The sequence below is a fragment of the Streptopelia decaocto genome (assembly GCF_964273445.1).
Source record: "Streptopelia decaocto genome assembly, chromosome: 1".
Classification (NCBI taxonomy): Eukaryota; Metazoa; Chordata; class Aves; order Columbiformes; family Columbidae; genus Streptopelia; species Streptopelia decaocto.
The window spans coordinates 27,286,904-27,311,525 of NC_138663.1; the positions used below are offsets into that span (position 1 = coordinate 27,286,904).

Consider the following 24,622-nt stretch of genomic DNA (forward strand, 5'->3'; position numbering starts at 1 on the left):
TTATAATCTGTTTGAGGTTATATTCCACCCTTTCTGCATGGAGAATGAACTTGTGTACAGCCGCTTTTATACTGGGGCAGCTTCTCAGAGATCAGCAGTGGCAGAGGACAGGTATCCTCATAGAAAAGGAGGGTCAGACCTGCCTCTTCTTGTGTGTTGGCAAATATCCCACACACTGCAAGGTATGAAAAGCAAAAGAATATGAGAGATAATTCTGACTGACTACGTCCATGTCTTTTTTCAAAAGAAGGTTAAAAGGCAGGATGGCAGCAAACCACTCCCCAAGGGAAAGGCTACTCCCCAGTATTTGGGGGAGAGAGTAAGCTCTAAAGTCTTCACTGCCTGGAGTTGCCAGTTACTTTTAAATAGTGGATTTAGTTCTTTAAAACTTCAGATCCTTTCAAATCTGTTCAAATTCCGAGGAAGTCCCTAATATTTGACAAGCAAAGTATGCAGAATCAGGACCTGAAGAAAAACAACATCATGTATTCTCACAAGGAAAGAGAGGAAGCAAGTGAATGATCTTTGCTTCAAAAAAAGACTGCTTGAATCCACACAAAGCAAAATCTACAGAGCTGATTTCAGCAATGATCTTTAATTTGGAAATCTTTTGTACATAGAAATAATGATGCCTACATTACTGAAAACCTAACAAATTCTGAGTTTGGTTGATTTCACTGAAATGTTTTGCTTTCCAACTCATGGATAAAGTATCTTTTTGATAACATCGAACATTGTGTTTCATCGCAGGGGCACTGATTTTCAGATTAAAATTTGAACTCATTAAATTACAAGCCACGATTACATCCAGCTGAAATTCAGGTCCCAACACTCATAATATTATACAAATTAGGATCATGAAGAATATTATGACCTTGAAGCTATAAAAGACTGTAAATTTGCAGACATACTATTCAAAATACTTAGAGCAAACCTAGGTCTAATACTTAGAATTCAATACAGGAAATAGTGTATGATGATCATTAGAAATAAGCTGAGAATATGAGCAGTAATGTAGCATGTCATAAAGAGTGTAGGTCAATTTAGCTTCAGTTAGGCTAAACAGACGTTACAGGATATGAAAATGTTGAAGGTGCAAGACGAATGTGTAAGCAAAAGCTTACAGGAAACAGTTCCAGTACAACTAGCCAATCATCTAACCAACTCATCTTTGCCTTATAAAAATTAAAGTAGATAACCTGGTCACATCTGAAAACCTTACTTTGATTTAGACACTGTGTATTATCAACTCAGGTAACAAAAAAAGGCTCAGATCCCTGACTGACCCTCTGTTCCTGCACAGGTACCCAACTGCAAAAGCCCAAACCTCTCTTAAGACTTAGTTGCTCAACTTGATAAATTAGGAGAGATTTACCGCAATAGGTAATTTGGCAACCGGAAATTCTTCAAAATGATACTTACTTTTAATTATACATATTTACTTTTCCTCCTTCTTTAACGCTTGTTCAATTTTCCTTTTATAGCCACAGTCACCATTTGAATATCTTTCCTACCTATCACAGTAATACTTGAACTTGCCATGTAATCTGACATACCTGTATTGCATTGTTCTGTGTTGAGTCACTGAATTTGCATTTTTAAATTGCAATATAAATATCTTGTTATCAGATACTGTAAAAGCCTTATTTCTTTGGAAGAGGTTGCTTAGACACTGTTATTCTACCAAGAGCATAATTTAAAATTTGTTGTTGAGTTTTGCTTATGCAGTGGAAACAGTCTGTGCAGAAAACCAAAATGTCGGTGGAAGCCCTGAAGTTTCAAGAGAAAAATCAAAGTATTTTGACTGAAAATTCTGTGCCATTCACCACACAAAGATGACACAATAACAGATTGCCTTCTCCAAGACTGACTTACCACAGAGAAGTTCATTCCCAGTTTAGGTACAGTAATCACCATCTGAGGAAAGCACACTGAGTTCAAGTTAATTCCCTGAGCTGTGATTGTACTTCCACCACTAGGAAAAATTGAGAAAAAAAAAAAAAAGACGAGTAGGATAATTATACATCTGCTATGATAATCTTAATTACAAATTATATTTTACAGTAAATGACAACATAAAACCAGAATTAGGGATATATGGGGTGAATGCAAATACATAGCTCTGAGCAGTGAGATTATTTTTTCTGGGAAACAAATTTTACACTTGCTATAACAACTCATCACATATAAGGGAAGAAAATTAATTTTTTAAATTGTGCTATGCCAGGATATAAAACAAATGTGTACATTTTAAAGGAGAGAGTATACTTGTACTTAGCATTCACTAACTTAACATATTGCTTTCAGTGGTGCTGCAAAAGGTGTCTTTTTTACTGCTGACATTTTTTTGGCAAAGGCAGATGGCTTGGATTAGAGCTACTGAGACCATAAATATGTCACTTAAAAACACACACATACTACCATACATATATATTCATAATATTTATGTAGCGCTGGATTTAGACTATTTTAAAATCCATTTGCTCTCCTGAGTGCTGCTGACTTGTCACATTAAATGATTTTCCTCACAAATCAGTGTAATGTCCAGATGCAGTACAGGAGACACAGCTGTAGAGCAGGTATCTCAGCAGGACACCACAGGTATGCTCAGCAGCAGGTAGGAGTTAAATCACCTAAAGAAAAGAGGTGCCCTTCCCCCTTCTCCTTCACCTCTGAAAGGAAATGATCTGCCCTCTGCAACTGCACCGTAATAGAAGCAATTGGCATGGCAGATAGAGATAAAAATGCAATTTCTTTTGATAGATTACTGTGCAGTGTAGCCGTTCTTTCATTACTTCCCTTATTTCTATAAGAAACTTTTACTCACCTAAGAAAAGATTTGGCTGGATGAATTTTTAAAACAACGGGGTCTTCTCTGTATGTGAAATGACTGCCTGCATCTCGGATAGCTTCATCGATTCCCACCCTCACACGGTATTCCTGAGGAATTCGTTGTGCTGGAGTGTAGCACTCCACCGTGCTCCCCGTTACGCTGGAAGGACAGAGGCCTTGCTTGTCAGCATTATGAAACATGTACTCGGTTTAGAACACCATCCTTTAATGAGCCCCAACCCTAAGAATCCACTTGTAAAAAAATGTCACTGATTCCCCCACCGGATGAACATATTGCAACAAATAAGCAAGGCATGAGGTAGACAAAGCAAAAGCACTTCTTAGGCTCAAGATTAATCTTAATTTGGTCGATTTGCCCCTTGCCTGATGGAAGGTGTTTCCCCAGCGCTGGCAACAGCCACGTCAACCCCTGCACCCAGCAAAGGCAGCTTCCATCCTGGAGAACAACAGCACACTCCAAGTTTAAGGAGAATGACTTGTTCTGCTGTAACCAAGGGATAGCATATTTCGCTTTCCAACCCACAGGATTTACCCTGTGTTAGAAACCTCAAGAAAAGGTGCTGGTGGGAGAGGTGCCAGCATGTCAGAGACATCCTGTCCTGAGGGGCAGGCGCTGCTGAGGGGCAGCCAAAAGGCAAGGAGAAGGAAGGAGCAGCTGAAAATTCAGGAAGAGTTGGCTGAATTTAGCACAGTGGTGTAGTCTCTGGGATATTTGCTTTTCTCTTGCTTTGTCATGCTTGGCCCTGGAAGTCCTGGAAGTCCTCCCACACTGAGCTCGACAGGTGACCAGGCAGCAGGGGGGTGAGGGATCCTGAAGCCTGAAGCACATAAACTGTGGCCACAGGGAGCAGGGCACATCAGAGGTAAGGGTGACAACTGACTGGAAGAGCAAATGCAACTTTACCAGCTGGTTTCAGGGATTTGGGCCCAGTTATATCCAGGAGGCCTCCAGGTGAGGCCATTCTCAAAGGATTGGCTCCAAATTAGACAAAAGGGGCATTTGCTGCCATTTCTGAAGCTTTCCAGGAAGGTGGTGTTCACCGTGTGCTGTAGGAGTTAGTGATCTGTTCATACATACCTGGAAGCTTTTTACCATCTTTTAAAGGAAAAAGTAAACCCTTGATCTAGCTGGCCTTGGAACTGGGGAAAGCTGCCAATTTAGGTAGAGAAATACCTGCCCTGAGAAACTGGCCAAGATCTGTGTAGAAGTCTCCAGACAACTTAGCTGGTGAGAAAGAGGGGTGCTAGGGATGCTTACTAAACAAGCCCCAACTACGGTTCAAAACCTAGAGGTCCACCTGACCAAAGCAGATGTCTGCCTCTGAGCTGGCTGTCATTTCATGCCCCTCAGTAAAGATCTAGTTCCAGCCCCCCTGCCATGGGCAGGGACACCTTCCACTAGACCAGGTTGCTCAAAGCTGCATCCAGCCTGGCTTTGAACATTTCCAGGGATGGGACATCCACAACTGCACAACCTGTACCAGTGCATCACCACCCTCATGGTGAAGAATTTCTTCCTCTTATCTAATCTAAACCTACCCTCTTTCAATTTAAAGCCATTACCCCTTGTCCTATCACTATGTGCCCACGCAATTAATCATTCCCAAAAGGATTATGTATTTGTCCATTAGTTGACCAGATGAGACAAGGACATCAATAAATGCCACCCTAAACTATTAAGCAGCGACTGAACATAAGTGCTGAAGATCTTGAGAGTGATTAAATACCCTATTTGAATACCTAAATCCTCTTCTTGATTTAGTCACATTTAGCTGATTTGATCAAGAGCATACGGTAAATCATTTAGCAGCAAAGAATAAAATTTAACTCTCCTGACTTTGAGTCTGATGTTAACTAATATGCTACTGCTTCCTCATGTTCTCTGCAATTGGGACACTTCACCTCTACAACTTCCCAGTAACATTAGGAGAGACTCAAAATTTAAAGGAATTTCTGGACATCCTGTTTCTGGAACATGGTGGGCCAGATTCTGACCTCGGCCACAGAGGTGACAACTCTGGAGCCACCCTCTTCTACCTGAAAACAGGACCAAGCAGGATTTGCACCATGGTAGGATGGCTACCAAACTGAGAATGCTTGTCTGCCTATGGCAGAGAATCTGTGCATGGTATCTAACATTTATATTCACCTGGGATTTAAGGCATTTCCACACAGAGCAAGTCAAAGATTCTTAACTGAGCTACTACTGGAAGCAGTACAGAGCCACAAGAAATTCCAGCTTAATCCTCAAAGCAATTTTATATATACCAAGAAGAGTCCCAAACTGATGCTGTCTCTGGTTTGGAGGCTCTTCACTGATAAGTACCTCAGAAGTAGCTGCTCCTCTGCATGGAATACGCATTCCCATGCTGGTCAGATTTCCATCAACCAAACCATCAGGAAATGGTAACCTGCACACACTGGATGCTCACTGGGAGCTCCTGCATGAACTTTGTAGTGATTAAAGCTATTTGAGATGCGAGCAGCTCTTGCTAATATGAGAGGGCTGAGAGTGTGGGAGCTGGTGATGGGAAATTGATAGTTTCTAGTCCATTACAAGCTGGTTTGCTACTTCTCTATGCAACCTCTTAATGAAGACATTACAAAATAAGTCTTCTAGGGAACCATAGTCCTTTCTAGGAATCTTCCAGACATCCTAAACTCAGGGTGTAATACAGAACTGACTGTTTACTGCAGTATCAATTCTCTGATATGTAACATGAGGAGAGGAGAGCAATGCACATTTGAGGTTTTTTTTTTTTTTTTACTCCAAGACATTTTAATCAAGCCATTTCAATATTTAAGGCATCACTTTTTAGGAAGTTCGTTACCTTTTCAAGGTGCATGGTTTCTCACCAACAAATATCCTTCTGGATTTTCCACTGTTTAAGTATTTTCCAGCTACAGTTAGCAATGTTCCTCCAGACTTGGGGCCATAGGTGGGAGAGATACTTGTTATCATAGGATTCTGAGGGGGGTTAAAAATAAGAACAGTGGGTTGTTAAATTATTTTCAAAATGTGAAGAGGAAGAATCTTAAAACATTCATTAGCATTTCCATGAACAAATAACAAAGCAAACAGGAATACAGAATTGCCATACTGGATTGGACTCATGAGGACTCTCCTTACAGTTAATATTGAAGCTAATTTTGACAATGAAGTTTTAATCATAGTGCTTACCACATATGAAAATGTATTGAATAGTGTTTTGCCATGTCCAACAGAAACACTACTGGATATATTAAAACTTGGATTTTTTGCAGCAGGGACTGTGCATTCCAGCCTTTGAAAAACAAGGAAAAAGATGGGATTACATTTTTTATTCTGGCTTGATTTTTTGTATTTAAATAGAATTACTTCAAACTCGAATTGTCAATCTACGCGTGTCAGGGACATTTCAGAAATAACAGCTAAAAGAACAGTCATCATCTTCTTTAATACTAAATACAAACACTGTGGTGTTTATACTTGGCCAGAGAAAATAGTTTTAGTATATCAAATAAATTTCAGAAAAAAGCAGCATGCTAGAGAAAATAAATACCTCCCATTCAATGGCTGAGTTGGTTTTTGGAATTTTCCTTTACTGCCAAAGTTTGGCAGACAATGGGATCAGAAAAAAACTCATCATATACACAAGTTTCTTATATAAATTTAAATATTACCAAAAATCAAACTTGAACTTTTATGGCAGCATGTTGTAATGTACAACATTACATTTACACAGTTTCATATTTGAGCTCATCTCCTTAAATAATTTTGTTTGCATTAAGACTGTTGGGAATAGCAGTTAGGAGAGTGCTCAGTACTTCTGGAGGGTGATCTTTTTGCTGCTCTGTATTTGAATAGGGAAGCTGTGCCACGATCTGCACATTATTTGGTAGCAGATAGTCATATGCTTTGAACTGAGAGAGGATATTCATTGAAGTTCCTATTTTTTCGAGATAGCAACCGGAATAACCTCTGTCATAAACTTAAGCCATTATTCCGCTCTCTCTAATACTTATTTCTGAGGAGGAGGAGGAGAGGTGCAGCTGAGGGTCACAAGGCTCTGGATGACGAAAGGCCTGCATCTTCTCACATTTCTCTCCAGCAGCTTCAGAGATCAGGAAGACGGAGGTGACATAACTGAGCCCAGCAGGATCCTGGCCAAAGGAACCTGCCCTCTTTTCAAACCTTTGAATAGTTTTTGTTCTTGCCAGCTCCCACAGATGTTGAACAGCATTTCGCAGACAAACCAGAAAAAGCTGCTGCAGGAGCTACCAGCATTAACTAGATTTATTTCATCTCCACTTTGAGCACTTTTTTCTTGGGGAGTTTATCAAACCAAGGGATTGTTTCCTGTTTGAAATTTCAGAATCAGAGATGACACTTATAGACTGAATGTTCATATTATAAAAAAATCCATACCAGATAAAGAACATCTGTATAAAAATCAATTAACATTTTAGGTTTCTTACTTGTTTTTGTTGCTGGATTTTGCTTCCAGAGCACAAATTTGCCCTCCAATATGGACTACTGTATTTTTTAATTCAAATCTATTATTTTTGCTGAATCCAAAGTCCCATCCACACAATGTCAGTTTTGTCCCACCTTCTAAGGGAGCACTGATTGGGAGAATCTGTTAAAAAATATTGTGTTAGTTACTTCAGGTTTTCTTGAACTTCAAACTGAGTTAAAGAATGTGCAAAGAAATAATTTTAGAAAAACATTTCTTCTGGTAGACTATGTCCTACCATTCATCTTAATTGTTCTTCACCTTTCATTTGTCACATTATGAGCTTTCTCTGACAGTAGCAATAAATACCAAAACCTATACTAGAAAGCTTTGAAGGATAGTGTTTAGGGGCACTGAACAAGCTGTGCATTGTAATAGTCTTTTAAATCCTGCAGTTCTTGTCTTTCACATCTTATTTCTGGCATGTTAAACATACAATGTACTTATTTTGTTAGAAGCTGAATGCTGAACACAAAAGAGCCCCAAAATGACCATTTTTTTGTCAGCTTGATGAAAGTCAGGTTCAGAGTGAAGTGGCTTCAAAGACACCATAATCCGATATCACGTTGGCTGTGATAAAGTTAACATGACTTCTGCTATTCTTTCCTTAAATCTTTTACATTTGGTCACCTCTAATTCCGAGTTAAAAATAAACTACCTCTCAGAAACACAGAGACAATCTACAAAGGAAATGCTTTTTTTTCTGTATATTGTAAATTGTCCTGTAAAATATAACAATGGTGGGAAAAATGTGGGAACACTATAGAAGTCTTACAAAACTCAGTAAAAGTACTCATTGGTGCTGCCACCAAAAATAAAAAAATCAAGAAGACATTGGTTCAGGGTTTATGGGGTCTTTTAACAATACTGCATAAGTTTGCAAACATACCAGCACCACTGGACAAACAACAGAGAAAGAAAGACTGAATTTATATTTGTGGTCATAGTGCCTAAATATCTTAGACTTAATGCTTTAGGGATAGTAATTTTGCCCCTAAAAATGCAATACAGCTGTGCCTTTCAAAGGACCCGACTTCATTTTCAAGCTGAAAGTGTTTGAGTGATACTTGGCTATTATTTCATCTGGAAATCCAGTAAGACAGCACATTTCTTTTCAACTCTCTTGTAGCTGTACTTCAAGACTCTCACAAATGAACTATTGTAGATAGAAAGGCAGCTGAAGAATACTTCAAAGAATTACACCATATATTCTATATGGGGAAATTTACTGCTCCCATTAGAAAACAGACAAAGAGTCTGATCTAAAATGCACTGAAGCCAGGAATCATTCCTGTTTTAATGAGCTTTCAATCAACTCTCAATGAGCAAAGAGGGAACCTGTACAGGAACAGCACTTTTACACAAATCCCATAAAAAAGGAGTGATGCTCGCACAGCCCCTGACACACTGCACTGCAGCTAAGAGAGTAGTGCTGTGCCCCATGGGGTCTGTGCTATTCCCAAGTTTAACTTTCTCCCCTTTTTTTTCTCCTGTTCTTCAAAATCTGGATTGATTTCAGATCCTAGTTTTCCACTCTACTTGATATCTTAGCACACTATCTATTTTTGGAGTAACAAAAACCCAGCAGAAACTGAAATTACTCAGTGGGCGTACAGGATGTCTCCATGTTTTGTACAATAATGCATTGATGTGTGGGGTTTGAAGAGTTTGAAATTAATCCGTAAGTTAGCAAACTCAGGGCGCTAAAATCAGACTTCATAAACCTGTAGAGGAAAAAAAACCCAAAACAACAAATGAGGGCACTTAACTGGCTTTGAGTGATCTTGTCTGCCAAAAGAGACTTGTGATAGCAGCCTATGTGCCTTAACTGAGGGAGAGTAAAAGTATTTTACTACATTCTGCCAGCAAATTTAGGAGGCAAGACCTCTGAGTAGATAGCAAAAAATAAACCAAACCTTAAACTTCTGCATTTAAGTTCTGCAGAAATTCTCCTAGAGTGTTTTTATTCATGTCTTTATTTTTTTTCCATTTGTTCTGTATGATGAAACCTCTGCAAGTCAAATATGGTTTCCCAGACTTGTTCCTGGCAGAGTTGACAGGACTGAAAAGTGAACCTCCTGGACTTTGAACTGAAGTATATGCTGGCATCTTCTGTGCGCCTACATCATGCAGGTAGTAACACAAAGTAAGCAAAACCCAAATCAGTTATAAATGCTATGAAATTCAGGATTCAAAAGTTTTCTATAGCAGAGAAACTCCACTGATAACAAGGAGCAATTCTTGCTGCAAGACCTGCCATTCTACTTGTCCCTGCTGCTCTCTGGACTTCAAGTTAAGAAAGAGAAAGTTAACTTTCCATTTTCTTTTTGGAAAAATTTAAAGCATTGTTTTTTCCTTTGTTTTTATGCTGACAGCCATTATGCTAATATCCACTTCCATACTTTATAAATTGTTGGAAGAAAGTATCTACGTATTAAGTTTCAATGGCCCATTCATTTTAATTAAGAGGCAAGAACACGTATGGGCCACATGTGAAATTTCCAGCAAAACCTCCAATCTCAATAGGCAGCAGAAGGCCCAATGTTCTTGAAACATCTGAGACAAAAGCCAGCTAAAATGGCTCTCTTTGAAAACAACAACAAACCATGTCAGGTTTTTAACCATAACAAAGAATCAAAAGGGAGACCAATTTATTTCTCCTTTTACACCATTCACCTTTCAGCCCGACCTGAATGCCACATGCAGATGCCTGCAATTCGTTCCAGCACCAAGTGATCTCTGAGGAGAGTCCCTTGAGTCCCCAGCTTTCCTCCAGCATGGCTTCTCCAGGCTGATGAAACACCTGGTTGCTGGCAGAGGTGTATGGCGCTGGGTACGGTGCAAGGTGTGGGTGGGAGCTGGGCTGTGGGGGACGTGTCTCGGTGCCAGCCCCGCTGCCCTGTCTGTGGCAGGGGGTGCCCAGGCAGAGCTCCCCTCCACCCACCATTTCAAGGTAACGTGCTTAAAGCAGAGCAGAGAGACAAGGGATGTGTAGGACTCCGCAGGAAAATGCTGGGTTTCTTCTCTGCCATCCCCCCAAGGAGGAAAATAAATAAATAATATATATATATATTTTTTTTATTTTTATTTTTTTTCCATTGCACACCACAACTTTGTTGAAGGCTTAGCTAGCTAGCGCCCGTTGGACCAGACCCTGGGAGAAGCTCTGTGTTCCCCTCAGGTTAAAGAGATCGTATGACATATCTCAAGTGATCTGTCCCTCTCAAAGCTGCAAAATATTAAGGGGGGGGTTTCGGACTGAATTTCAGATACTATGCAAAGCAGGTCATCCTCGGTTTGTTAGGAACAAAACAAGCTTGTTTCCAATATTTTATGCATATGGATTTAAAGACAGATCAGAAGATGATGAATAATCTGTTTTATATTTTTTTCAGTAATAATGTTAAATGTTATGGTCCAGTAGAGCATAAAATCTGTCTTAACAGCTAGCAATCCAAAGGGATTTAAGTACTCAGCTGCATTTTTTTTTCCTTACAAGCCTTCTAGAAGCAACTTCTACCAACATGGGCATGCTGTAATTCGAGATTCACTTTAAGATCCATCACTGCCACAGATCCATATTCATTACAGGGCTAGACTGGACTTGTGCTGAGCAGGCAGGGCTGAGCCATGCGGGAAGGGGAGAACCTAGCCAGCCCCACACCTGTCCCAGCACCCCACATCCCTGGTGTGTTCCCCTGGATGAGTCCTCCCCGTGACTTCACAGGGACCACAGAGGTGGCCTTGGGGACGTACCTCTCAGTCTCTGCATCTCTGCCTGCATGGGCTCCAGGTGCTCAGTTCTTAAAACTGCTGAGTGCACATACTCGTAATTGAAATTAAAGAGGACTGTATGGGCTCAGCATCTCCAAAAATCAGAAACTAAGCAGTTCAGAGACTTAGAAATCTTTTTGGAGGCATGGCAGTATGCAGCTACCACTGGAAAGTTTCGCCAAGAAAAAAAACATTAAAGGATGCTACTTGTGTTTGAGCTCTAGGAAACACAAAACAAGCTGTGCAGGATAGGTGAGTGGCTTGGGCCTGCAGAGGTATATAAAAATGTATCAGGACCAATCCTCAGTGCACCCCTTTGAATTGGTGATACATAGTCTCATACAAACTAAGGCCAGAAAGGCCTATTTGATCATCGAATACAGCCTTTTTGAAATAAATATGTTCTTGTATAAAGGGAAAGTAAACTATTCACATTCTGCATTAGCCAGTTTTTTACATATCCTTTGTCCGGAGACAAATGGCAACAGAAGGCAAGGCAAACCCACACACATATCCCTTTCCATCCATTTTGGGTTTAATTTCTGTAGTGCTTCATTGTTTGTTCATTGACTTGCCTGTGTTAGTCCTAAATTACGTATGTGAAAGATGAATATGGAAAAGAAAAAAAACCACATAAACACGTCTTTCTAGATCTGTTTCTAGATTCTTAGTAGTTTTGCCTGTCTACTCCTTAAAAAGTTGTTGCACATGAAATCATCTGCCTGGTTGAAGTACCGTATTCATTTAAAAACCCCTTTTGTCTCGCTTACTCCCGGAGAGTTTAGCATGTCAAATTTTCATCTCTGTTTATAAGCTGTATGCCCATAAAGGAAAAAGGATTTTTAACTACACGGTGTAGTTTGAATGCACTAACAAAAATACATGGGTATAAGTGCTACCAGAAAGTGTTATGCTTGTCCTTCGCTCAGTTTTCTAGTCTGTTAACTGCCCTACAAACCTCTGCCCTCACAGCGATGTCACACTCCACACGGGATGATTCGGTTACACATATGGGCGGCCAGCGCGAATCCTGCGTCAACCATAGCTAAATTAAAACAGGAACGCACCACTGCAGCTCTTTGCTCGTCCATGCGGTTTCAGTCTCGCACACCCTTTATGGGCCTGAGCTGGCTGGCAGCAGCCTCCAACTGTCCTTGTCCCTGGGATACTGCAGCTACAGGCTTGTCCCCCTTGGTGGCAAGTGGACCCAGTGGAACAAGGAGTTGGGGGGGGCATTAGGAAAAAAACACCTCCCCCAGGGTGGTGTTTTGGCTGACAGGACTATTGCAGAGCTTAGCTAGGGGAGAGAGGGACTCTTCCCCACAGGGAAACATCATCCTTTCCTTCATCACTGGAGCCAGCATGGGGACTGATGAGGACTGGTGAGACCGCATCTGGAATATTGTGTCCAGTTCTGGGTCCCTCAGTTCAAGAAGGACAGGAAATTGCTGGAGAATCCAGCGCAGAGCAACAAAGATGATTAAGGGAGTGGAGCATCTCCCTTATGAGGAAAGGCTGAGGGAGCTGGGTCTCTTTAGCTTGGAGGAGACTGAGGGGTGACCTTATTAATGTTTACAAATATATAAAGGGTGAGTGTCACAAGGATGGAGCCAGGCTCTTCTCGGTGACAACCAGTGGTAGAACCAGGGGTAATGGATTCAAACTGGAACACAGGAGGTTCCACTTAAATTTAAGAAGAAACTTCCTCACAGTGAGGGTGACAGAGCACTGGAACAGGCTGCCCAGGGGGGTTGTGGAGTCTCCTACTCTGGAGACATTCAAAACCTGCCTGGACGCCTTCCTGTGTAATCTCATCTAGGTGTTCCTGCTCCGGCAGGGGGATTGGACTAGATGGTCTTTCAAGGTCCCTTCCACTCCCTATCATTCTGTGATTCTGTGATCTCCTGTGTTGTGTCAGGCTGTGGCAGCTGTGGGTGGGAAGTGCTTTCTTGCACGTCCTCCCTTCGAGAGGGGTCTGAGGGCAAGGGTGCTCCTTTTTGTGACTGGCCTTTCCCATCAGACCTCTGCCAGGCTGGCTCAGACCCATGTTGTTTCCCCACCATGAGAGCTGTGCTGAGCTGAGCCTCTCCCCTGGCAAGCCAGGATGATCAGACAGACCTCTCCACCATGACCAGACCAGCCCGCAGCATTCAGAGTACGTGCATCCAGCCAGGGGCTCCACAGACACGGGGAAGTCGAGGGGAGCAGACACTTCATTTATCATCATTGCATAAAAATACACAGAAAACGTCTGCAGGGTGCAAACTGCGTCCTTCCCTCAGAGATAAATGTGAGAAACCCACTGTTTTACCTCATAGACTCTAGGCAAGCAGGTCTCCTGGGTCCAGGTGCCGCCGGCGCACTGGGCAGCCCTGAGGCACTGCTGGCCGCACCAGCCGCACTGCATGAAGGCAGGAGCCAGCAGGCACTGGCTGCAGGACCTGAAGTGGTGGCAGCCCGGCCCCGTCAGCGGGATCTTCGTTATCTGTCGATGCAAAGACATGGTGCACAGATCCCTTTAATACACGCACTAAGCGCAAGGAGAGCCTCTATTTATGCAACGCGATGCGGTGCTACTCAGATTTCAGATGTGCAAGCCGCAGTTCGACTTCTCTTTAGCTCAGTAATTATAGGATCTTATAAGTAATTTAACTGACATGATTTTAAATTCGCTTGGGAGAAACCCTAAAGGCATCTTAATGTTATATACAGTTACTACCAGCATCTGGTGTTTACAGCGAGGTAGCATTTTTTGCTGATGGAAAAAGAAAACAGCAGTGTGCTCCTCCTAGTTCTGCACCAGTTCTTGGAAAAAAACACTATACCTCAGTATGTCGTAGTTCATACATTTGTAAAAATAGGCATGAGGGCTATTTCAACTTTGGCGAGGCTGCATTAATATCTGACACACTTACAGCACATGACTGCCCATGTACTTGTTTTTTAACACCCACCACCCAAAAACCTAAACTATACCTAAAATATGAATTAAAATGTATAGTATTTAAAATACCAGAATATTTATGATAATGGTCACTGTAAATATATAAGGATAATTTTTAGTCAAAATATTAAAATTAGTATATAATTACACTACTATATAGGTACATCATACTTCTTTACACTTCAGTACCTTCCCTGAACTTATTTGGGGCGTTTTCTTGAAGATCACTCGTATAAATATCTCATACATTTCCAGTAAATGATTAATAACCATCTTTACTAATGGCTGATGTATTTCTGTAAATTCCTATAGAACTCAAGCGGTAAAATTATTGCTTACGATTATGGTTTAGGATTATCTGTAATATTATCTGCTGATGTTTTAAACCCATTCTACAACGCGTATCTGCTTATGACAATATCATATTTATGACAGCTCTTCATCTCTTATTAACCCTTTGTAGACTACATGCTAAAGCAATCTTCAAACCTTACTATGAACACTGACTCTCAATTTTAAACACACCCACGTAACTCTTGCATGCACACCCCTCCTTAAAAAGTTATAATGTTATGACACAAATGAACAAAAGCCAGGAAACTGTGAGCACTGTTCTTTCCTTGAGCCATTGTGTTTTTTCTTTGCAAGCACTTGAATTAAGGACAGAGTTTCAGCCTTAATATTTGCATTTCCTGGCTTTTGTTGGTTTATATCACAGCTCTTACATCATTTAAACATTTCTCAATATTAGACTATCAGTTTGTTTAGTAGGGGGGAAAAAAATCTTGGAGGAAACTTGCCCCTCCAGTGTTCCCAAGGGAATGGCAAGGCTGAGAGAATACAGAGCATAAAGCAGCAGTGTGAATAGTTGCTCTTACTGAAATTTGCAGGTTTATACAGCACACAGGATTAGATTATGAACCACTCACCTTTTCTCCAGTCACTACCAGGGTATACCCATCATCTGCTAATGAATCCTCAACAACAACTTGGGGAGAGACGGGGTGGGAGTCTAGCTGAAAGCTGACATGTGGAGCTGTGGGTTCTGAACGGGAAACCACTATCTAAGAAAGAAAGAAATTGGGAAAATCAGCAGGGATTGTGTGACATAAATGCATGCAGCTCAGTGGTCTCACATTCCTACCACTTCTCTGCTTGCATTAATTACTTTGCATTACATTGCATAATATTTTGCATAATGTTCCATCATGATCTGATTAAAGCACTATAAAATTACTTTATTTAACACAGCAAAATCATGGCTGTTGGAGGATCCTCAAAATACATCGTATTTATTAAAATATGAAGGAGTCATTGCATGTTTTCTAGTTCTTTAATTTCGGGTAAAATATTCTTTTCTTTAATTTCAAACATAAAATGATGGGTCATTTACTTAGTCCTCTACATGTAAGAAAGAAGAATTTTATCTTAAATGTTTATTTAAAATAATCTTAAAACTCCAGGCTTTGAAAAGTCAAAGGTATTTCTATTTTATTTTCACTGCAGTCCTTCAGTCTGAAAAGTAAACTTTACCCTGTGTCAATAGTATCTGGCTTTGATGCATGTGGTGCCATTACAGTGCAAAGCTATGGCAGGCGCAGGTGATGGTATGAGCAGCTCTACAGAGCTACAGGTACATGGACCTGTGTTCCCAGAACTGGCGAGGTGGCTACTGCTACAGACATGGCTGGGCACCTCGAGGTCTGGCTTCTGCTGATTTCTGTGGGAGCTGGGTGTCCAGGACAGAGCACTCCAAGCACCTCTTAAATGCCAGGGAGAGCTGGAGGCTTCTCTGGAAGATGTTCCAAAACAGGAGCCTAATTTAGTTGTCCTGAAGCCCCTTTGCAAGACCCCTCTCTCTCCCTCTTGAGTTTAGGAGATCTTAGGGAGATTAGTCACACCAGTATGAAATTGCCCCACTAGTCATCTCTCTGCATCTTGAGTTACCTAAATACTTCTGAGAATTTGGGCCTATTCCTGCAAACACACGCTTAACTTTACTACTGTAACTTTGTTGACTTTAATGGGATGAGTCATGCCTGTTAAGCACAGGCATAAAGCATCTGCAGATTGGGGTGGATATTTGATACCAACATTTTATAGGCTTGGGCCTGCAATCCAGAAGGATGTGAGCTCCAGTGTGATAGCATCGGGCAACAAAGGCAGAGGATTGTTTACATGAGGGAAGATCACGTTCATGTTTCAAAAGCTGCATCACGTGTAGTTTACTTAAGGAATTTAGATAATCAACATTTGCTGAGGAGTTGAGATTCAATGGGGTTCATTATTTAAAAAGATTGAAGCCATTCGGGAAATAACTTGTATGTCAAATGTTTAATTTTTCACTATAATGAAGCTTTTCTTCTGACTCCGAAGGCAGCATCGGAACAGCTAGGACATTGACTTACACGATTTCACTGGCTTTTTGCACTGCCAAGGCCTTTCAACAAGATGGCTGACTCCAAAACTAGACTTAGAGATGCTGTAATTACAGCTGATGCTTCGTTGTAATTCAAGACTTAAATAAAATATATGAGCAGTTAATTCATGACAGAAAGTGCTTCACATCCCAGTGGTATTTACATTTTGGGGCTACAAGAGGCTTTTTTTTTTTTCCCTTTAAAATGAAAGTGGCTTTATTAAAGACTTTGCTGTGAGTTTGTTTCAGTACAGAAAGTACAGCTTTTAGAAATCAATAAGGTCTGATCATTTTTGGTGATACAGAAGTATGGGCTCTGACTCAGTGTATTAGGGCATGAGCTCTGTTTTTATATTCAGGACAATGAAAAATAGAATGGACTGCAAAGCTGCATGAAAAACCTTGATTAATGTTGGCATTATGGGGAGAGGTAGCACCACAGCTGCAAATACCTTTTTAGTTGATCATTAGCCGTGTCTCATCTCGAATACCCACTGCTATAAAATGCTAAGAATTCTTTTCTATCATTAATCCAGGCTTCCTCTTATTGCCAAGCATTCTTTCTGATTGAGCCACAGCATTAACCCTTTAAACACATCTGTGTTGCAACCCCAGAGCAATACATTAAAATTTGTATCCCATCTCTACAATCTTGGAAAGATTATTTGGTACTTTAAACACTGATTGACCTTTATTTTACTGTGGCTGATAGTCAAATCAGCTGCTCAGAGCCCAAGCGAATTGACTTTGACCCCATGACATATAGGGAGCTCATATTACACTTCCTAACTCATTTGGGACTATGGAATAAAAGATTGTAGTTTGCTTGGAACTAATCTACCAGCCTATAGTGCTGCTCTAATACATACTAGATGCAAAAGTTCTCTTTCTGGTGTATATAACTGTATGGTTTTTGCACGCATCAGCCTGGTCCTTGAAATTCTATCTTACCCTTATCCACCATAATCCTGAAGAAAAAGGCAATTTGAAGACAGCTTCTACAAAAGGAAGAAGCAGCTACTTAGGACTCCAGTGTTGTTTTCAGAAATTGCTGATTTTTATTGCTTGAGACTGGGCTGATGTGTGTACAGTGTGGCTTTAATCTACTATGGACACATCACCATACAGGGGCTACTTCCACCATGGAAATGGTTTAGTACTACAGAAGGATTTCTCTTTACAAAGACTATGAAGTGCTGATTTATTTTTGCTTTGCTTTGCTTTGTTTTGTTTTGTTTTAAGGTGGTGATTTTTTTTTTTATTTTTTTTTACATTTTAATCATTAATCTAATAACCAAGCATTTCTCCAGAGCATAAGAGAAATGAAACTATGCCTATGTGTCTCCATTCAAGCAATTAGGAGAGAGGGAAGGTCTTGTACAGATAAATAATTGACTAAAAGAGAACACACAGACGTTAACAGTAAATGGTCAGGCCTTGCGATAGTGAGAAGTCACTAGAGGTGTTCTGCAAGGTGTCTCTGCTGGGATCCATACTGTCCAACATAGCCACAAATGAGCTGAAAAAGTGGTTGAGCAGTCCAGTGACAAAGTTTCCTGATGATCTGATAGTATTCAAGGTGATAAGGATGAGGACAGATTATGAAGGATGGCAGAAGGACTTTACAAGACAGCATGTCAAGGCAATAAAATGGCAGGTGAAATATAACAAAGATGATGAATTTAAAGCAGTCTATGATAGATAGTTCCATGAAAACATCATGTCACTGCTTGGCGGCAGTCAAGAAACCAATTCCAAAAACTTAGGAATTATTAGAAAAGGATTAGAGGCCAAATCAGAAAACACCCTGATGTCACACAAATTCATGGCTTGCCCGAACTTTGAATTCTCTGTGCAGTTCTGGTTGCCTCATGGCAAAAAGAGTATGTTAAAATGGGATAAGGTTCAGAAAAGGGTAACAAAGATGATCAAAAGGCTGTCATGAACAATGACTGAGTAGGGTAGGTGTGGAAATGCTGTGAAAAAGGTATACAGAATCATGAGTGGGTAGAGACTGCCCATTTATTCTCTGCTAATAAAAGTATTAAACACCATCAAATGACAAAAGTGAGAGTAAGGTTCAAAGGCAACAAAAGAGTAAGACTTCCTAGCAGTGTGTGATGACTTATGGGACTCCTTGCCAAAGGCTGTGAACACAAGAAGAATACACATCCACAGGGAAACTCCACATGTACACAGAAGAGCTAAACAGACAAAACAAGCTCAGGAAATCCCAAGAACGGAAAATGGTTGGGGCCTTGAAGCAGAAGCTATTACGTACGTTGCCTGGGTCCCTGGGCATCCACTTGTCACCAGTGCTGGAGACAGAGCACTGAACTGGATGGACCCTTCATTTAAACCCATGTGGCTCTTCTGATGTTCTTACAAATAACCATTTCGAGAATCACATTCATTATCAGTAACTACAACCCCAGACATCCTTCTCAAAGCAAACACAATATTTATGTCCCTCTGTGTACGAGAAAAATCCAAAAGTATGAGGTCTTTTAGCATAGCTTAAACTACTCCTGTGGAAATAACAGCTGAGAGTTAATTATTTAATGAATATATTAATTAATATATCCTTTATACTGGAAGTCAGTGATCATTTAGGTCCATGAACACTAAAATAATTAATTTAAATATTGTTTCATTGCCATCAGCTAGTATTAATGTTAAGTAAGAAGACTTGACTCCAGGTTCGTTTATGCACAATATGGTAAATTAAGACTGTAATAACTTGACTTGAAAACCAGCATGCAACAGCTTCTTTTAAAAATCATTCTGATGCTCAGTTCTTTTAGTCAGCAGGATTGAATTACAAACGTTACTGTCTGCATGTTGAAATATCTTCTGCAAAAATGAGAGGCTTTCTAAAAGCAATCCCATCTAAGTATCATATTGTTATTTTTTCCCTAGATGTCTGGCAGGTGTAGGCCATTACCCAGCAGAGATAGGCTCAGGGTTAACTTTATTGTGTAATGCCTCAAATGCCCTGGGATATGCAGCGTAGCCTTGCAAAGGGCACATATGTAGCTCTCTAAATGCTGTATATCATTCTAATCCATGGAGAGTATAATGGATCTCCTCTGAAGGGTGTAGGCTTTTCTACTCAAACTGAATATTAAAACATGTGCGCTCTCAAAACAGTTATTTGGCACCAGGTGTTAATTTTAATTTTACTAGATGGATTTTCCATTATGCAATATTTCATCTTTTTCTGAGAGTATCAAGACACGTTCTTTACCACAGAAAGAACTGCTATTATAAAACTGTTAAAAGTTGAGATATAGATATGAAAATGTTACTTATCTAGATTTTGCCAGTTTTCTGTTGATTTAAAAAATGATAAAGTGGGAAGGATTACAACTTTTTGCATTCCTACAAATGCATGTGTGCACAGTTTGCATTCAGCTTTAAATAGGTCAGACTACCAGTACTGAAAAGCCAGGTGAATTGCTGTACCACAGAGGCAAGACAGCAGTGGGCAGTGAGGACAGCCTTTGGAATGACTCCATAGGCATCCCATCATTCTTCCCTCCTTCTGGCTCCGTAAGGTATAAGGTCTCTACACACACATATCTTGACCTCCTCGCACTTGTTTCCAACATGGCTTGCTACTTGCACTGGTGGTTTTTATCATGATTACATTTGTCTAGTGGGACAGGAACTAGAGCAAAATATGTTTGATCAGTTTGAAGGTAGAAATGTCTTCCAGTATGTTGTGGTATTAACTGGATTTGAATGACCATGCTGAAGGATGCAAACGTCTGTACTCCCTTGCTCTGCATCAACTCATTTTGCTGACAGGCACCATGGCTTTGAGCCTTGATTCCTGGAGAGGCAAGGCCTTGCCACTTTGCTGTTTGCAAGAGGAGAGCAATGCTGAAGGCTTGGCTCTCTTCTTGCTGAATTCTGGGACACATTTTTCCAAGCCTTGACTGCAGTTACAAATAAAAAGCAGATGTGATTATTTTTGTCTATACTAATTTCTGTAGCATGCGTTATGTTCCCTGGCATGTAATCTATGAAAGCAGCTATAACACATGCTAATTTCTCTCTTTTCAGGGAAATGAGATGTGTGTGCTAAAGTTTGCTGGTGGTGGTTGTGTTTGTTTTTAATCATAACTATTCCAGGAAAATGAGTGTGATGATTAAATGTTCTGTCTACTTAGATGTGAAAGACAACAGGTCTGTGCTTAGCATGCGAAAATTTCCCAGACCATTCATCTGTGTGAGCCTAGTCCCTATTCCTCATCAGACAGAATCAAGGGCACCAAAACAAAATGATGAGGTAGGAGGTTAAGGCAACCCCAAAGGAAGCTCTCCATCATTCAAAGCAGAATGAAATTATGGAAGTCATTGTCACAGTGTACTGCAGAGGACAAAACAACAAATAATTTCAAAAAACAATAAGCAAAACTGATAGAAAAGAAGTCCATCAAGGACTATTAAACACCAGGTATGGGTGCAATTTCCAGCCCAGAGAATTTCTGGGTTGCTAAGTGCCAGAAGCAAGAGGGTACTGGGCGAAGTATCACTGTGTGCTTTTACTTGCCTCATACCTCTCCCTTATCGATCTTAGACCCTGCCAGAGATAGGAGATTGTGCTCCTCGAACCTTTATTCTGACTCCATACACCCTTTCTGAGCTAAAAATATGGTTAAAAATATTGGGATATAATGTCTCCCTGGAATAAGGCTTATGATTATTCTGTATTGTTTTGTGTCCAACAAGTGCAGAGAGGCCCTGAGGAAGGTGAGTGGCCTGTTGTGTGATGTGCCCTACTCTGACGAGGCCTGTCTGTGCCATCACACTTTGGTTCTCGTGCCCTAAGCCATTTTCATTCCAGAATCTGTTCAGACATGGCAGTGCGTGACCGTGTTTTGCTAATGCTTGGCTTCCCAGCTGGGGCTGGCTCATGTCCAGCAAGATTGGACAGGGCTGCAGCCAGCATGTGGCAGGCTGCATCTCAGGGTGTATGTATACCCATGGGAAGACCCTTATCTCCAGGAGCAATAAGGATGGGTGTCCTACTGCCTCATGGAGATGAGAGGGTGCGCGGGGGAGCTCCTCACCCCGCACACAGCCCAGTGCTGCACCGCTGTGCACTGACTTCCACCGGTATGTTCAGAAGGATGAGATGACACTGCTGCCAGAACTGCATCTAAAGAGAGCGGTTGCCCACACTGGCTGTAAAACACACAGTGAAACCTTCTCCATCACTCTCTTCCTGAAGAAAGTCACCAACAAGCAGTGCATTTGCTTGGGCTTTACCTCAGTGAAGCCAGCTTCAAGCACAGGGAGCACAAGCATGTGCAACACATACAGGCACATGCAACACATACAAGCACAGGCAGTATTCTGTTTTCAAAGATAGCGTCATGCTGAAAACCAGCCTCTGCATATGTCAAGGGCATCAGTCTCTTGTTCATTGTTAAGGCCAGACCAAATGTGAGCTTTCCAGCATAAATCTTGTAAAACTTTCCCATATCCCACTCTCCCCAGAGCTATCAGAAAGATTTCCCCTTCCTGAAGAACTTTGCTCTTTTCTTCATCACTCAAAAGTCACTCTGAAATAATACCAAGCTCCATGAAAAAAAAAGAAAAAAATCACCTTGTAACTCAGGAAAACTAGAAGATATTTTATCTTAATATATCATGTGGCTTTTGTTTGGTTATTTTTGTTTTTCTTTTGACAAACTGTAATTTCCCAAAATACTGCCTGGTAATGAAAGTGTCTTTTCCAGTTGTGAGTTGTATTCTCAGTGTATCTTCTTTGGCCTGAGCAGTATAAGGCTTCTTCACACCAGCTGAAAATGTGATTCCCCAACTACAGCAGTGTGACTGGGTGCTGTTTTCTAATCAAATAACCACTGTGAAATACCTGATTCACTTTGCACCCAACAGCTGTACTTTCAGCCTGTGTTCCCAGTCACACTCTGGAAACAAGCACAATAAGAAAGGCCGAAACAGCTGCAACTTCTCAACAGAAAAAAAAAAAAGAGTGAAAAAAAAGCTTGTTGTCAGGCTCCAGCTTAGGAAGGAAGTAAAACCATTTTTCTTTTCCGTCTCATGCATGTCAGCTGTCTTAGAAAAATTATTACTGCTCTGTTTTGTAACAGAAACTCCATAATATTTGGTAAAATTCAAACTCCAATCTATTCATGGCCAAATACAGATTTAACATTTCTGATGCAGCCAAAACACGCTCAGTATGTCAATGGGCTGCAATTACTCTCCAGGAGAGCTTTGGAATTCACCTCCTGGCCTCAATTATCCTCCTTAAAAGAACTCATGAATCTTCTGTATTTGGACCATCCAGATCGATTTGATTTTAGTTTTAGATTTTGGCTGCAAACAATAAACATTTAGTGAAGAAGGCTCTATTTCCTTTCCAGTATTAGTGCTTTCCAGAGCTGTTTAAGTGAATAATTCTGTTTAATTGAACTAAAAGCACAAGCAGAAAACAACAGGTGACTGTTCATTGGTTGGATAAAACATACCTGCTTTTGCATTTTGAATATTACTGGCTCCTCAGAGGACTTTTTTAAAATAAGCAAAATACAGGCTATTTTCTGAGTTGGGTCATTAGCATGATTCTGATGGGTAATAGTAAGTTTCAGTGGAATCACTTGTAAAGACAGAAACTATTCATTGTGATACGTGTCTAAATCCATCAAAACTCCAGAATTGGGTTGCCATCATCTATAGAAGGAAAAACTTTTTTCTCAGAAACTACATGTTAAACCTTTTGTTGACTTTTGCAGCAATGTTGTGCTATAGCCCTGTGACAAAGAGAGAAAAATGAATGGAAATGGAAACAGAGTCAGAGATGAGGCATCCATGGGGAGGCAGAAAGTGATGAACAGAAGGAAGCGCAAAGGGAGATGAAGACAAGAAGAAAAAAGAAAGAAAAGAAGGATAGTCAAGTGGTTGGCTGCTGATCAAGTATAAGCAAGTATAGTGGGAAAATATGAGAAACATTTGCAGATAAATTTCTCTCAGGTTGAGAGCTTGCTGCTGCACCTACTGGCTTCCACAGCGCAGGCTTGGAGCTTCAATTCAATTTAGGTGGCATGATCACTATGTTTTAAACATGTTCTTTACCCCAACAAATTATTTCATAGCAATTAAAGCCAAGCCTAAATCAATACAGCAAAAATGTGAACTAAGTGTCCATTGCTTTCACCAAGCTGTTTCATATTTGAGCACTTCAGGGTGTCAGAGATAGAGGTACTGTACTACTATTTCTTTTAATCTCATGGATGACTGCTAGTGCTGAAATTTTTGTCACAAATTAAATTGTCTAAATATGGTAAGGTTTGGTATTTAAAGAGGATACAAGATGAACTGGATTCATTGGAAGGGCTGAGCTGATTTTCTAATTTTAGAAACCTATATACAGTTTTTTTTCTTTTGCTTTTAAATAATTGGCATGAAAATATCTTTGCAAGATATTAATACATTATAACCAGCTTTGAAACAGGTTCCCTGATAGGTAGAATTTGGCAACTAATTTTCTCTGAAAGCATACCTACCTCTGAGGGGATATGATCAACTCTGAATAGCTGCAACTTACAAGGGGATTGCACAGAAAAATTAAATATTTGCATGTACAAAGAGCTAAAATTATGAGTGTAAATGACTGTGCAAAAGCGAGGTGCATAATAACTGCAAAACTGAGGATTCTTTGCAATATACTCCACTAGATTTGTGAAAGTAACCAAAAGGAACATCATTACATTTCTTTGCTAAAAAATGTGAGGAAGTGTATGGAGATATCTTTTTTGATAAATTAAGTCATTGTTAGATTATTCTGATTTTTTTAACCAATTTTACTTCAGTAATGGTCATTTAATAGCTCAATTTTTAATGATCTCCATCTCATTGCAGTTAATAGCTATATTTCCATAGAAACACTGCAAATCTGCTTTAGTTGGGCATTTGCTAATGAACATGTTTGAAAGCACTTCCTAGACAGCTATTAGTAAAAAAAAAGATTTCATGTAAGTGAACATTAAATTCTCCAAAAAGCTGTCTCTTCTGTATACTACAGATCTAGTATCCATTTCAAGATCATTTAAAGGCAAAACAAATACTAACCTTTTTATTTGGAGGTAGTGTCATTAAAGC

General features: G+C 40.3%; 1 protein-coding gene across 4 annotated transcripts in view; it reads right to left on the reverse strand.

The window, feature by feature from the left end:
• The window catches only part of MET (MET proto-oncogene, receptor tyrosine kinase), a 91,244-nt gene that overhangs the window by 29,582 nt on the left and 37,040 nt on the right, over nt 1–24,622 (reverse strand). For 3 of the 4 annotated variants that reach the window (XM_082057054.1, XM_082057053.1, XM_082057055.1), the window contains exons 4-10: nt 14,997–15,131; nt 13,435–13,608; nt 7,312–7,472; nt 6,035–6,137; nt 5,685–5,821; nt 2,828–2,992; nt 1,876–1,975 (exon numbers count right to left, since the gene is read on the reverse strand). In XM_082057054.1, coding sequence (XP_081913180.1) covers nt 1,876–1,975; nt 2,828–2,992; nt 5,685–5,821; nt 6,035–6,137; nt 7,312–7,472; nt 13,435–13,608; nt 14,997–15,131 — 975 coding nt within the window. The remainder of the gene's footprint in view (nt 1–1,875; nt 1,976–2,827; nt 2,993–5,684; nt 5,822–6,034; nt 6,138–7,311; nt 7,473–13,434; nt 13,609–14,996; nt 15,132–24,622) is intronic. The other variant, XM_082057056.1, reaches the window with a different exon arrangement.